The sequence below is a fragment of the Dendrobates tinctorius genome, unplaced genomic scaffold (genome assembly GCF_039654945.1).
Source record: "Dendrobates tinctorius isolate UK_male_01 unplaced genomic scaffold, ASM3965494v1 ptg000056l, whole genome shotgun sequence".
Taxonomy (NCBI): domain Eukaryota; kingdom Metazoa; phylum Chordata; class Amphibia; order Anura; family Dendrobatidae; genus Dendrobates; species Dendrobates tinctorius.
The window spans coordinates 6,621,442-6,636,707 of NW_027361724.1; the positions used below are offsets into that span (position 1 = coordinate 6,621,442).

Sequence of the window (15,266 nt, forward strand, 5' to 3'; positions counted from 1 at the left end):
GAGACACCCATCACATGGGTGTCCCAATATGGTGGTCGGTGAACTTCCTCCGCTTGGAATTCTGGGACACGGTGACATCCTGGACAGAACAGGAAATGAAAACATTACAAGGCAATTATATAAAATAGATAGTTATTGAGGCAAAAAAAGTATATAAAAATTACACTGCACAAAGATGAGACAACGGGGAAGCCCGATCCTAGTACATCATATTAAATATAAATATATAAAATCAGAGTCAGGCATGGAATACAAAGACAAGTAACTGTTAATAAATTAAATTAGTAAGTGAATGCCTGCATCAGAAATGAATGTTACTAGAGTTGATGTGCACTGAAGATCGGGCAGCCACTCTCGACCAGAAATGCGTTTCGTATGTTGCTTCATCTAGGGGTTAAAGCACTGGAAATATGCTCGATAAATGTTAAAAATAATAAAAATATGCACTGCAATGTTGAAACGACTTGCTGTGAATATATTCCATCTTTTTTGTTTTAATCTTCTTTGCACCACTTCAGGCTTCAAAAGATAGCAAAGAAGATGCTTCAGGAAAAACGACACTGACGTTTTCCTGAAGTGTCTTTCTATAGCAAATCTATCAGTCACCAGCATCTATAAAACACCATGAGCACATATCCTAAATGCTTTCTGGAACTTTTCCAGAGACAGTGCAGGACTTTATGACTAATTCATTATTGCATTTTCTCCTTTTTTAGTCTAGTTTTTGGAGTTTTTCATTTTGTGCCTCATTTTTCTTTTAAATTTGTGCCTTTTTTTAAATCTATTTTTTACGCTCATCATTGTGAGTGTGGTTTTGTGTGGTCAGATATTTTCAGCCATTTTTGGCCCCACACTCCAGAGTAATTTTATATACACCTGGAAATCTCTGCTCAAATTCTGTGACATTCGGTGCTAATAAATAGCAATAAAGGTTAAAGACAAGAATAAACTGCATTTTTTTTATTTTGCGCAAAATCCATGAACTGCGCAAAATATTGATTGAAGGACCGGAGTAGCATTTTTTTGGCTTACAAAATGATGAACTTACTGGCTCCCCAGCTCTGTCCATTTTGGTGGAGCTGACTCAGACTGGCATGACAACGCCAAAAGTCGCAACACTTTGGAGCAATTTCCCGTTGCTCAAAAATTTAGAGACTTTTCAAAGCTTTTACGTCGCTTTTTTTTTAATTGACAAAAAGAAGTACAGCCATAATGTGGTTGTGACAACCGGACTCTGGGGTGTCACATTAATGTGACACCCCAGAGTCCGGTTGTCACAGTGACATAGCCTCCCTCTAAGAGGTGAAGTCATGCTTGGAGGCAGAAAGGGGACCCCCATGCCAGGTAACATAGATTAAATCACAATTCCTGCTGCAGGTCAGAAAAGGGAGCTGCCTTATAAATTCTGGCCAGCAGAGGGGGTTGGTGAGTCAGCTAGAAATCAGCTGAGGGGGTTGTCATGGAAATGAAGCAGCTGTGAGCTGTCAGGAGAAATGTTGACAGTACAACGAGAGGACGTGAGGTAAAGAGATCTTTCTGGAAGATCCTGTCAGATGAAGACAGGCAGCTGATCTGTGAAGAGGGAAAGTACAAGAGCAGAGACTGAGAGACTCTAGGGAAGCTAAAATACTGCATATAGCATATCCCTGAGTGAAGCACTAATAAAGAGAAAAGGGACATCAGAGTCCTAGGCTGACAGGAGCTGTAAGTCCTGATAGCCGAATCTGAAAGTACAGGGGATTGTAAATTCCTGTGCACATTGATCACCTGAAGGCACGGCAGCGGATAAGGAGCCCGGGGCCGACAGTGAAGAGAACGGTACCCGTGGAATAGGCTCACGCTGACAGCCGTACAGGTTAGTGAAACCATCACAAATAGAGGGTCGCAGCATAGTTATATACAGCGGAGACCCACACACATAGCGCAGAAAGGAAGGTCCTAAATCCCTACCTGGCAAGGTGGATCCCCTGAATGCCTCCATCACCTGTATGTGGTACTCCGGACTGCAACCTATTACCAGTAAAAGGTAAAGAAACGGCACCTCTCTGTGTCTTTCTCTCATTTATCTGCACCCCAATGTTTACAGCCATTTTTACTATTTATTTAACATCTTTGCCCTGGGACTACAGCCCTACCTGTGGAGGGCTACAACATCATAGCTGCGCCCAACATCCATCCCAGAGGAACAACACCGCAGTGCTGGTCACCTCTGACTAGAATACCACAGGTGGCGTCACGTATTTCACCATCTATAAACATTATCTTTAGTTTTACTACATAAATACCACACAACTTTCCCCTATTTTATTACTGGATGCCTCTGGGCCACGGACCGGGTCGCCACCGCCGTGACACCGTCCCCATGGAAGTCGACGGGCCCGGTACCGAATACCCCCAGGCCCCGCGGTGCGCTCCATGGTCACCTTTGAATTAGTTTAAAATATACTTTGGTTACTTCTCAATTAACAATACGTATCAATTTGACATAGACCTTACAACATATACCGTATGTCTAATAAAAAAACATAGCTACATCTGAGTAATAGCTCAAATCTAATTTACCTTTCACCCCGAAAAAATTAAATTTACCTCTTCCGAAGACTTTATAAAGGCAATATAAACATTTACAATTTCTAGCTTTTCATCAATACTTTGATCCAGAGCTTTTAGTTCTTCATCCAGAACTTGTGATTGGTTAGAAACCACGTCAACCCCGGAGGGAGCTGTCTGTGTTACTTCGCTTAGTAGCTGCACAATGGACTCCATAAATTTGGATGCTTCCTGTTTTAAATCATAAAACTAAACTTTTCAAAAACTTTCTTAAACAAAAGTTGCCAGTGTAACACATAATGCGTACAGTTATGCGATCTATGGTGTCACCTTAGTTTGTTTAGCCAGTTCTCCAAGTTTATATCGTACGTCCTCGCATTGACTGATACTGTCTGGGTGGCTGTGACTTTCCAAATCTGAATTTATTTTGTGGATCCATGTAGATACCTGCAAACAAAAATGTGCATTCTACTAGATATTGCTAAGCTTCAGTGGTATACACAGAACAGAGGAGATGCCTCAGAGAAGATTAAGCTAGGCTCCCCATTGCATCTGTGAGCTTTTCACATGCTTTAGGTTAATAATCCTCCCCTTTATTCCATGGTTCGGTAGAGCCACCTGCAGGTTCTCACCAGAGGAAAGGGTCCAACTGCATTTCTACTCCCTCTCTTTAAGGTCCTCATTGTAGCCACATGTTCTGTACCATCAGAATTTTTATAATCATTATTAGTTTTTGGTGACGTGCACTAATTCTTCCTTTAAGAAAACTGTTTGCACATTTTACTAGAGATGGGCGAATTTGCGTGGAATTGAGTTCTACTCAAATTTGGCAAAACTTTTAATTCTCCAGAATACATATCTTTTGTAATGCGTTATGTGAATTCAGCAAAATGGCCGCTGTAGAGAGCAAGTAAAAGTCTAAAAATAAGTATAAAAGATAATACTTCCCTACTCACCTGTTCTGGCACCTCCGCCTGCTGTCCGGTCTTCATGGCTTCATCTTTCCACAGTAGTGCAGTGATGTCTTCACTCCAGAACAGGACTTCCTGTCGTGACCAGAGCTGAGATATGACTCACTCTGACCTCAGAGGCCTGATTGCGGACAGAAGTCCTACTCTACAGCGAAGATACCAAACAATGGAGGTCACGGTAATGTTATAACGTTACTTTGACCTCCAAGGCCTGGTCACAGCTGGAAGACCTGTTCTAGAGTGAAGGCACCGGCATGCGTTTCCAGAAAGAAGAGGCCCTAAGGACTGAGCGAGCATCAGAAGCAGCAGGGGTGTCAGGACAGTTTTATTTATTTTTAACATGTTACCTTTATTATCCTCTAGGATCAATATAGACGATAAAACATAATACAGGACATTGAATTCGAGGAGAATAACTTTACTGTAAATGATTTTCCCAGTAAAATCTGCACGATTTTGAATCTCACCTGATGCGCTCATCTCTAGTATTTTTACACACTGGAGCAGTGTTATGGCTTTATATTAGCTTGTCCCCCAATAAATTTATATTTTTTCATTTATACTTTATCTGAAATCCCAGTCATGGGAAATCTAGCAAAGGAGCCATAGGAAAATCAGGCTGGAAGCTCATTGGGGGGGGTGTCAATCCACTTGGAAGAAGTAATCCATATGCATTGATACTCCCCCACTGCACTTCCAACCCAATTTGTATATGGCTTCAACACTAGATTTCTCTTGACTGGCGCATCGGATCTTTACAAAAAGGAATACTGTAATTTTTTATTGAGGGTGAGTGGGGCACGTTCTTATACACTCATAGAACTGCATCCATATGTAAAAGTGTGCTGATTGGTTCCCTACAGAAATTCATTTTTTGTATGTGTGCACGGTATGGGATGTGGTTGGGCACAATGTTCAATAATGATGGATTTTACACCATTGATTACATGTTACTAAGCGATAAATGTACAGTATGCACTGTTTAAAGTTTTGCACTTTCCCAGTATTTTTTTCTCCAGCGCACATTGTATATTTTGTATACGTTTGTAAATTTTGTGCACAGTACCTTCTTAAGGTGATCCTCTAATGATGCCATTGTCTCCTGTTGCTTGAAGTAATTTTCCATAGGTGCAGGGCTCTGGCTGAGTAGCTGATCTACTCTTTTCTGAAGGTATCCAATCATTTCCTGAATTCCTTTCATCCCAGGGCTAAATATGAACCAAACAGCTGTTAGCACCTCCATTGCTTTGGATAATAGCCAGAATAATAAACATGAGATGAGAATAACTTTGCCTAGAAGAAGTCAGGCCTCCAAGAACTGCAATAATTAATGACTCCCCGCTCACTGGGTACTTAGAGAAGTCTCCAACAATTCACAAAATTCAGTCCCCCCGTTACAAGCATTAGGCCGGGTTCAGACAGTGCAATCTCTATGAACATTTTGCATCCATTTTTTCATAATTGCCAAAAACCAAAATTAAATTAAAAAATAAAATTTGTAAATTGGCTCACATAGAGCCTTTCATGGCTTCGGTCACACAATTTTTTTTCCAAACCAAAACCAGCAGTGGATCCAAAGTGTGGAAAAATATAACAGAAATCAGAATGACTTACACGTTCCTATGTTGAATGCTATATATTACTTTTAAAATTTTCTTGTATCTGGGTAGAAAAAAAAATAGCATGCAAACCAGAAACAAACTAAGGCTGGGTTCACATAGCATTCGGGGGCTGCGTTTAATGCATCCGTTACATAGCGGCATTAACGCTGTGTAACGGATGCATTAACGCACCCATACACTCCTATAGACGAGCGCATCACTAACGCATGTCACACGTGTACTTTACGTATACTAATCAGCTATGGGTAAGCGATTTTGAATGGTTTCCAATATGTGGCCTCCAAATTGAGACTTTGAGCTATTATGCTGTGACGGGATATTACCGAGAGGGGGTCACTCTGTGGGATGTCTTGGATATTTTAGAGTAAGACTTGAAGCACTGGCACTTTATTCATATCTATATATCCAATATATACTTTTTACTCCATTGCTATTAGTATTGCTGCATGTGTGTTTTTTCTGCACCTGAATTCTTCATCATATGGAGCTCTTTAATTATGTGACCCGTCTTTATGTGCTTCTTGTTTAAAATTATGAGTCTTTGAGAATAAAACTATTTTAATTATTCCTTTTGGTGGATGTCTTTACTCCAAGTGTTTTTGTATACAAGGTATTGGGAGTTATTCCACAGCTAGTGCATGTTATGGGGTGGTCACCATGGGTCAGGGCCACCTATAATTATATGTTCACTGCCCTTGAAATTTTGTTTGCTAGTATTTGAATGTTGCAGCTTTCCTTGCCTCCTCATCAAGGTTACCATATCTGTCATGATCTCAGTTCGGGTTTGACTGGCACATGTGGGGTTAATGTCTGGAACCAGTGCTGATGACTGGCATTTCTGGGGTTAAAGGTTGTGATCCCAGTGCAGGCTTACCTGCACACCTGGGGCTTATGATTGTGGCCTCTCCCTGGTTCTGGGAAAGCTTCTTATAACCTCAAGACTCTCCCATCCCCGTCAGTTATACTTTAGCCCTTGGCATAGTGTGGTGACCCCGGAGTGTGCTTGTGCTGTGTTCTTGTTTGCCTGATACTCTGTGTATGACTCGGTCTGTTCTCTGGATACTGCTTGTTGGATTCTGCTTGGTACCTTCTATGTCTGTTTGGCTTTGACCACTGCCTGTCCCCGACTATCCGTTCTGTCTCATCCCTGGTACTTTATTGTTATCTCTGTGTATGACCCGGTTTGTCTGACTTTGAGTATTCCTGTATAGTATTTTGCCTATCTCTGACAGCAGGATGCTAAGCCCCGTCTCCTTGCAGTCTCATGACCGTAGGTCCTTCACTGCTCACTGACTTTAGCTTCTCCAGGTCCTGTTGGCTTGAACTATCCGGCTGTGTCCGACCCCGGGCCCCTCTGCAGTGTGGGTGATTCCTTGCTCCGCGGTGACTGCCCGCCGGCGCTGACAGGACCGTGACAATATCCCTGTGGGATGCCGAGGTACTTTTAGCATGTCTGTACATCTGCTATGTGCCCTGCTGGTAATTCCACTCCATCAGTTTTGACTACCTTGCCTCTCTTTATTACCAACCGGCCGCACTTCTCCAGTCCGAAGGACATCCTGATGTCTTTGCTATAAATCCTTGTCAGGTGGATCAGTGAATTTATGTCTCGTTCAATTTTCACATACAGCTTGATTTCATCCATGTAGAGGAGTTGACTGATGGTGCTTCCACTCTTGAACTTGTATCTATAGCTAGACTCTGTAATTATCTGATTGAGAGCGTTCAAGCCTATGCAGAACAGCAATGGGGACAGTGCATCACCTTAGTAAATGCCGCATTTGATGGTCACTTGTGCTAGTTGTCTTGAGTTGACTTCCAATGTTGTTCTCCATAGCCCCATTGAGTTTCTGAGGAAGGTTCTTAATTTCCTGTTGACATTGTAGAAAGCCAAGCATTCACAGATCCATGTGTGTGGCATTGAGTCATAGGCTTTCCTGTAGTCAATCCAGGCTGTGCCGAGATTGGTCTGTCTGGATCTTGAGTCTTGAGCGACTGCTCTGTCTACTAGGAACTGATGCTTAGAACCTCTGGTGTTGGTCCCAGGTCCCCATTCCTTTCTGAGCTGGATTCATGTACTGGTTCATATGACTCTGTAGCTTGGTGGCTAGGATGCCTGACAGGAGTTTCCATGTTGTTGTAAGGCAGGTTATTGGGGGAAGTTGGATGGAACTGTTCCTCTGTGAGAATCCTTCATGATCAGCACTGTTCTTCCTTGCGTTACCCCAAGCAGGGTGGTGGCCTGCTTCTAGCAGTTGGTTCATCTGCTTTGCCATTGTGACGAATGGAAGCGGAAGCACAGGTGATGAAGTTCACATTTGCTTTTTATTTTTTGAGTGGAACCTCGGGACCTCGGTCCAGGGGGCTCCGAAGAGGGCGTAACTAGTGAGCCCCAGGTATTCGTAGTAAGATCCCTTGAACAAAACCAGAGTGGAATACCTGGGGGACACAGGTGCTACCTCCAGTTAGACCCCAGACACGTGGCAGCTGTCCCAGCGGGACAAACGGATAAACAGATATTACAGATATAGTGGAGCTGACTGGCGGACACCAGGTATGAGAGATGCAACTCTAGTGTCGTCCAGGGGTTTGGATGGCGAGTGGCGGAATGGGATGGCACTTGATTATATAGGTACAGGTGTCATCTTAGGATAGCTGTACAACTGGTCACTGGTGTTCTGCGGAAACAAACAGTATAAGCAGAGTGCAAAACGGAATGCTATAACAGTGCAGACAGAACAGGAACAGAACCGGATATAGCAAGAGTAGTTACCCGTTGCTCCGACACCCTCCCTATGACGGAGGGGCCAGAAGTAATAATCAGTGAGCTGCTATTGGTTAATTGAATTTTTCAAAAAATGTACATTGTCCCTTTAAGAGAATGGAGGGAAGCGCGCGTGTCCTAAGTATTCTCCCTGGAGGCCTGCTGGCAGCGTGCCAGGAAGTGGGGGAGAGAGAAACAGCAGCAGGACGCCGAGGGACAGAGAGAGAGCGAGGATCCAGACAGGGACCTCGCAGAGGTACAGGGGCAGTCTCGGGAGCAAAAGCGGGTGAGGGACCAGAACTGGGAGCAGGGCCAGAACCGGGTGCAGTGCCAGAACTGGGTATTACAGCCATCCATTCATGTACCGGTTAATTTCTTTAGCCAGTAGGTGTGGATCATGTCTGGGCCAGGTGCTGTCCAGCTCTTCATGTTCTTGATCCGCTGTTTGATGTCTGCTTCTGTAATGGTGACTGGTACTTGCTCTACGTGGTTACTGTGTTTCATTCTCAGATCTTGCAGCCACATTGCAATGGTGTTGTGCGTTTTTTTTTTCTTCTCCCATATGTTCCTCCAGTATTGTTAAGTCTTTGCTATTGGTAGAGTTGCATCCTTTGTGCTGTTTCTCTGTAATTGGGAGTACACCTTGGATGGTTCTTTGGAGAACAGGGCATTTATCTTCATGGCCTCAGCTTCTCTAGTGTATCTCCCTAGTCTTGCAGCGAGTGCTGTAACCCTTTGTTTAGCAGTCTCTAGGGCTTCAGTTGAGGTCAGGCCTTTATACTTGTCCATCTTGGTCTTATTCTTGATCTATTCACCCTTCTGTATTTCTGTATATATATTGTATATACACTGCTCAAAAAATACAGGGAACACTTAAACAACAGAATATAACTCCAAGTAAATCAAACTTCTGTGAAATCAGACTGTCCACAAGCAACACTGATTGACAATCAGTTTCACATGCTGTTGTGCAAATGGAATAGACAACAGATGGAAATTATTGGCCATTATCAAGACACCCTTAATAAAGGAGTGGTCTGTGGTCCCACCTGCAGAACCACATCTCAGTAGTAATGCTTTCTGGCTGATGTTTTGGTCACTTTTGATGTTGGTTGTGCTTTCACACTCGTGGTAGCATGAGACGGATGCTACAACCCACATAAGTGGCACAGGTAGTGCAGCTCATCCAGGATGACACATCAATGTGAGCTGTGGCAAGAAGGTTTGCTGTGTCTGTCAGCGTAGTGTCCAGAGGCTGGAGGCGCTACCAGGAGACAGGCCAGTACACCAGGAGACGTGGAGGGGGCCGTAGAAGGGCCACAAACCAGCAGCAGGACCGCTACCTCAGCCTTTGTGCATGGAGGAACAGGAGGAGCACTGCCAGAACCCTGCAAAATGACCCCCAGCAGGCCACAAATGTGTATGTGTCTGCACAAACGGTTAGAAACTGACTCCATGAGGATGGTCTGAGTGCCCGACATCCACAGATGGGGGTTGTGCTCACAGCCCAACACCATGCAGGATGCTTGGCATTTGCCACAGAACACCAGGATTGGCAAATTCGCCACTGGTGCCCAGTGCTCTTCACAGATGAAAGCAGGTTCACACTGCGCACATGTGACAGACGTGACTGAGTCTGGAGATGCCGTGGAGAGCGATCTGCTGCCTGCAACATCCTTCAGTATGACCGGTTTGGCAGTGGGTCAGAATCAGTGTTGGGTGGCATTTCTTTGGAGGGCTGCACAGCCCTCAATGTGCTTGCCAGAGGTAGCCTGACTGCCATTAGGTACCAAGATGAGATCCTCAAACCCCTTGTGAGACCATATGCTGGTGCGGTTGGACCTGGGTTCCTCCAAATGCAGGACAATGCCAGACCTCATGTGGCTGGAGTGTCAGCAGTTCCTGCAAGATGAAGGCATTGAAACTATGGACTGGCCCGCCCATTCCCCAGACCCGAATAAAGTTGAGCACATCTGGGACATCTGTTATGATGAGTCACCGAAGGAGGAAAAAACAAAATACCAGCTAAGTCCAGAAAAACCAGAGAGGTTGGCAGCTATCGGATTGCAGACCCCTGAACCTATCCACAACAACTAGCAGTAGCCGTGGGGGGTTCCTACGGTGCCCTAGACCCCTCAATCACAGCCGGAGAACTATATAGCCTAAAGACAGAAAGGGGAAAAACTAAACTGCCCCAGAGCAGACCCCAAAGCAATAGGCAGCCCCCAACATATAATGACGGTGAAGCAAGATGAAAACACTAACACAGATAGAAAGATAGGTTGAGCAAATGATGGGGCCCAAGCTAACTACATAGGACAGGATAGGAAAGCTGCTGTCTGCCATCCGCAAAAACCCTATCAAAATGAGTCAACCGACTGATAGGAAAAACAGACCCTGAAGTCGCTAGGCTTCAAAAGACTATATCAGCACTCAGGTATATTATGAAGACAGAGCAAAATATCAACAGATCAGAGACAAAAATGGAGTTCAGCTCACCCCCGGCCGGGGATGGCAGAACTCCCAAAAACAAGGCAAAACAAAAACAAAACTGAAGAGTACAAAGAAGAGCAGAAAAACTTAGCTTTGAGATGCAGGAATCAGACTGGTCTCCAAGAATCCAGCAGGAAAATCACCAGTCAGGAAGAAGGGCGTCGGCAGCCTTATATCCAGTCCTCAATTCCAGCCACCCAGTCATCATCTAGCTGCCCAGGTGTTTGGTAATCGGCCTCACTACCTTCCTTCACCAGAGGAGGGAGTTCATCAGACCTCAATGGTGAAGGGAAAAATGAACTCACAACAGACATCATGTCTCGCTCCATCCACCAACGTCACATTGCACCACAGACTGTCCAGGATTTGGCAGATGCTTTAGTCCAGGTCTAGGAGGAGATCCCTCAGAAGACCATCTGCCGCCTCATCAGGAGCATGCCCAGGCATTGTACAGTAGGGAGGTCATACAGGCACGTGGAGGCCACACACAATACTGAGCATCTTTTCCTTGTCATGAGGCATTTCCACTGAAGTTGGATCAGCCTGTAATTTGATTTTCCACTTTGATTTTGAGTATCATTCCAAATCCAGACCTCCATGGTATATTCATTTTGATATACATTGATAATTATTATGTTTTATTGTTCTGAACACATTCCACTATGCAATGAATAAAAATTTGCAACTGGAATATTTCATTCAAAGATATCTAGGATGTGGTATTTTAGTGTTCCCTTTATTTTTTTGAGCAGTGTATACTGGCTCTGGGCATTTAGTCCATGCTGGTAAAAGATTTGTCTTTCTGTGCTGAATGATAAAGCTAAGTTGTTGGAGTGGAGTTGTTGTAGTTGTGACCTGTAGTTTGCTGTAGTACATGTGTGTTTATTTCCTGGTCCCTATTCACATTTACTGTAGTTTATTCCTCTCAGTTCCTATCATTCTCCCTATTATTGCTTTTGTATAATAGAGGTTTTCTGTTATCCCTGTTTTGTCTTTGTGTCTTGTTTACCTTACATTTCTGTCCCATGCCTCATGAAGTGAGGGAGGGGACAGATTAAAGTTTAACAGGAGCATAGCAAGGTCAGAGACCCGGGTTTCTCTACCTTCAAGAGTAAGCCCCCATCACACACAGAGAGATCTGCTGAGTCACAAGTTTTGTGACGCAACAGCGACCTCAGCAGCGATCTCGCTACGTTTGACAGGTAGCAGCGACCAGGCTCCAGCTGTGAGATCGCTGGTCGTGTCGGAATGTCCTGGACATTTTTTTGATAGTTGAGGTCCCGCTGGGTAGCATGCATCGGTATGTTTGACACCTTACCAATGACCTCGTTAGCGACTTAGAAGCGAGACACATAGGCGTGGATTTGGTCTGAATCGTCACAAAGGATGCTACGGGTCGCCGTACCTTCCTGCGTCGTTGGGAAGATCTGACTGTTTGGCATCTCACCAGCGACCACATAGCGATGCAGCAACAATCCCTACCAGGTCGTATCATTGTCGGGATCGTTGTAGCATCGCTATGTGTGACGGAGCCTTAACCCGGGACTGAGATAGTTAGGGTCCCAGTTCAAGGGACAGTTTGAGGCCCTTTTCCCTTACTGACGACCATCACAGTGTGACACTTCGGGTTCCCACTATTGCTCTCCCACCATTTTTAGACTTTGTAATGCCAGAACTATTTGTATTTTGTTTTTTGTTTTTGGATTTCAATAAAATTTGTAACTTTTACGGCAATTTGGATTATTGTATTTGTCTATAATATTTTTGTTCTCATTTACATCTGTTGTTTCAGTGCCCTTTAAAGACATCTACTACATCGATTACATTCTAGGATTACAATTTTCTGTTCATGGTGTTGTACTAGGGGCCTTATTATTATGTTAAAGTGTTTTATGTTTTTAATGGGCCAGTCTGACCCTGTTAATGATTCAATAGTAGTCTAACTGTCCTGAAACAACACTGCATTGCATCTTCTCTCTCCACTTTATTTTCTATCAATTCAGCTGCTAACAGGAGCAATTCAGTTAATTTAAAAAAAAAAAAACCTTGGGAAATTGCTGTGTATTTCATTTCATACGACTTTATGTGGAAGCATCTCCAAGCCAGATGTTAACATAACTTTTAATTGTTCCAAGCAATCATATTTTAGCTCAATAATTAAAATAAACTGGTGGATAATGATGAAATCCTAGTTAATCCCACAATAGAAATAGCAGGAACAGTAAATGTTTTTCTATATCTGCTGATGAAACTAACAAAGTGCTAATCTCAGTGCTAAATGTTTAATTTTGTTCCATTAGTGAATAGTCCTAGAAACATAAAGTAAAGCAGCTCATTTTTACGTCAATATAATCTAATGATAATCGTATACAGAAAAGGGGTAGATATAATCATTGGAAAGCCTGGAAATAATTTTGAAAATTTTGGTAAATTTGAACATTTTGAAGAATTCTGTTCATGCTATTGCTCCATTGTAACAAGAAATTATCAAATGAGTACAAACTTATTTTCCATTACCCTCGGTTGAAAGCAAATATACTTTTCTAAGAGAAAAATATAAAATCTATGACCACGCTTGCATATTTTTTGGAGTTTATACAATTTATTCCATGTTAGAAAAATGCTAGTCATAACATTTTTCAGCCATGTTGGAAGACAGATATGCACAAATATTTGGCTATTTTAGGCAGTACCAAATAAAAACACACACAAAAAAAATCAGTTTAAAAAACTTCAAATTCTTATTCTATTGCTTCTTAAAAACTAGAAGGGGCCCTTCATTACACAATGTTTGGATAATCAAGATAAAAAAAAGAATTGTGTCTAAGGCCTGTTTCACAAGTCAGTGGCTCCAGGTACATGTAGTGATAGTGTGTCGCCCCTGAGGCTTCAGTCGCCACAGAGGTACTGCACCTTCTCCTAAGGTGTAGTGCCCCACCATCTAGGTAAGGTGGGGACTCCTGACCACGCTCCACACCTGAATTCCACACACAGGATAGTTCAGTGGGGCCACCTAACAGCTTCAGGCTGGGGGTTAGCAGAGCACCCCTCGTGGAACCCTGCTTCGTAACACGAGATGTGCTGGGAGGCGGGTGGAGTGAGATGATATAAAAGAGTGGGAAGAGTGAGAGTTAGTTGGTTAGTTGGAGAGAGAGGGAGAAGAGTGAAGATGGGTGTCTGAAGGACGCGCTGCAGCAGGTCCCAGTGATCTGGGCTGCTGGCACGAGAAAGACCAGAGAAAGAGACTGATAAGATTGGTAAACTATCCTTCCATGAGAGAGAACAGATCGGAACGAAGGAGAATAGAAGGACGGTGGGAAGCTGGTTGAAGAAAGATAGAGAACCCTTCCAGTCCAGAGCGCAAAGGCCGGGGCCCGGTCCCCGAGGTTGATTGGATATTTATGTCCGGCAACAGACACCGGAGGAGTAGTGAGCCGCTAACGCCTTGCTCCCATCATAGACTTGGGACACAACAGCAACTGAATATGGAGCCGGGACGCAGTGAGGAGTCCCCGAAGCAGGCTACAGCTGTCTGTCATACAAGTAGAGACTAGGAACACCTAGAGAGAGGCATTCCAGGGTAACTAAGTACTGGAGTGCTTCGCACCTAAAGGTGCATTGGAGGAGTCGTTCAGTGAAGGTACATATTGGCGGAGTGTGGAAGGGAGAACCCTATCTTGCCTGGAGGTTGGCTGGAGCCCTGACCTGGAGAGCACAGTACGGAGGCAGGCGTGTGTGTGAACTGCAAACAGTGAGTAAAGCCTTAGAACCGCACACCCTGGTGTCCTCCAGTTATTCCAGCACCGCTACACCTGGGTAACAACATCTATACCATTCTGCGCCTCTCCTCATCCATTGCACCTACACTGCCCTGGGACTACAGCTCCACCTCTGGGGAGCTACACCATCTTTGCTGCACCACACCATCAGTCCCAGCGGATCTGCATGCAGCGTTGACTCAACATCTTATTTGCCAAACACCATGGGTGGCATCACAAACTATTCTACCATTAACTACATCTCCCCATTGCTTGGGTGCCCAGGACCACGGACCGGGTCACCGCTGCTGTGACACATCTCCCTGACACCGGCCCGGTACCGAGTACCCCACTGCCCTGGGAGGGCGACCCAATTTTGGCGTCACGAACAGGATGACGAGACCCAATGCAATCGGGTTCTGTGTGCCTTGGATTTACAACTTTTGAAAATGTGCAAAAGACCAAATTTAATAGATTGTAAAATGGACATTAGAAATGGCCGCTGGCGCGGAGGAGAAGGGCGTGAAGGGATGGGAGGTCCTAAGAAAAGACCGCGAAGAGTCTTGGGCCTTCCCTGCCTGAATTACTATGTGACAGATGCATGGCCCACCCCCCGAGGGGTTTGTATACTGGCTTGGTATGGAGGCGCTGGAAGAAGACGCCACCCCCGGAAGGAGGGGCAGAGGAAGCCAGTGGCGAGCAGAAGGGCGGAGCAAGGAGAAAAACGCCAGAACACCATTTTGGAGAGTGAGGGAAGGAGGCCTGCGGAGCGCGGGGAAGTTCAAACCCCCGGCGCCATGGCTGACGGCTCCAACCCTGAAACTGGCATGAGTTGCCGGCAGCTACAGGATGAGATCACGGAACTGACTACTCATCTGCAGCTAAGAAGAGAAGCGCTGGAGAGGCTGAGATGGCAGCGCGCCCCGGCGGGGCCTACACCAGCGGTACCCCCTCCATCAGTACCTGCCGCTACCACACCAGACTGTCCCCGGGCAGCGCTGACCTACACATCTACCCTGACAGTGCGGTTGAGCACCACCTGCCTGGAGAAGTTATCGGAGAACCCGGGGGTGGAAGCGGAGCTCCCGCCAGGACCTGGCGTGGCTGC

General features: G+C 44.8%; 1 protein-coding gene across 1 annotated transcript in view; it reads right to left on the bottom strand.

Moving 5' to 3' along the window:
- Positions 1–15,266, bottom strand: part of CCDC141 (coiled-coil domain containing 141) — a 198,540-nt gene that overhangs the window by 81,409 nt on the left and 101,865 nt on the right. Inside the window, exons 9-11 of the mRNA XM_073577467.1 lie at positions 4,588–4,729; positions 2,881–2,997; positions 2,590–2,781 (exon numbers count right to left, since the gene is read on the bottom strand). Of these exons, the coding sequence (XP_073433568.1) occupies positions 2,590–2,781; positions 2,881–2,997; positions 4,588–4,729 (451 nt within the window). The remainder of the gene's footprint in view (positions 1–2,589; positions 2,782–2,880; positions 2,998–4,587; positions 4,730–15,266) is intronic.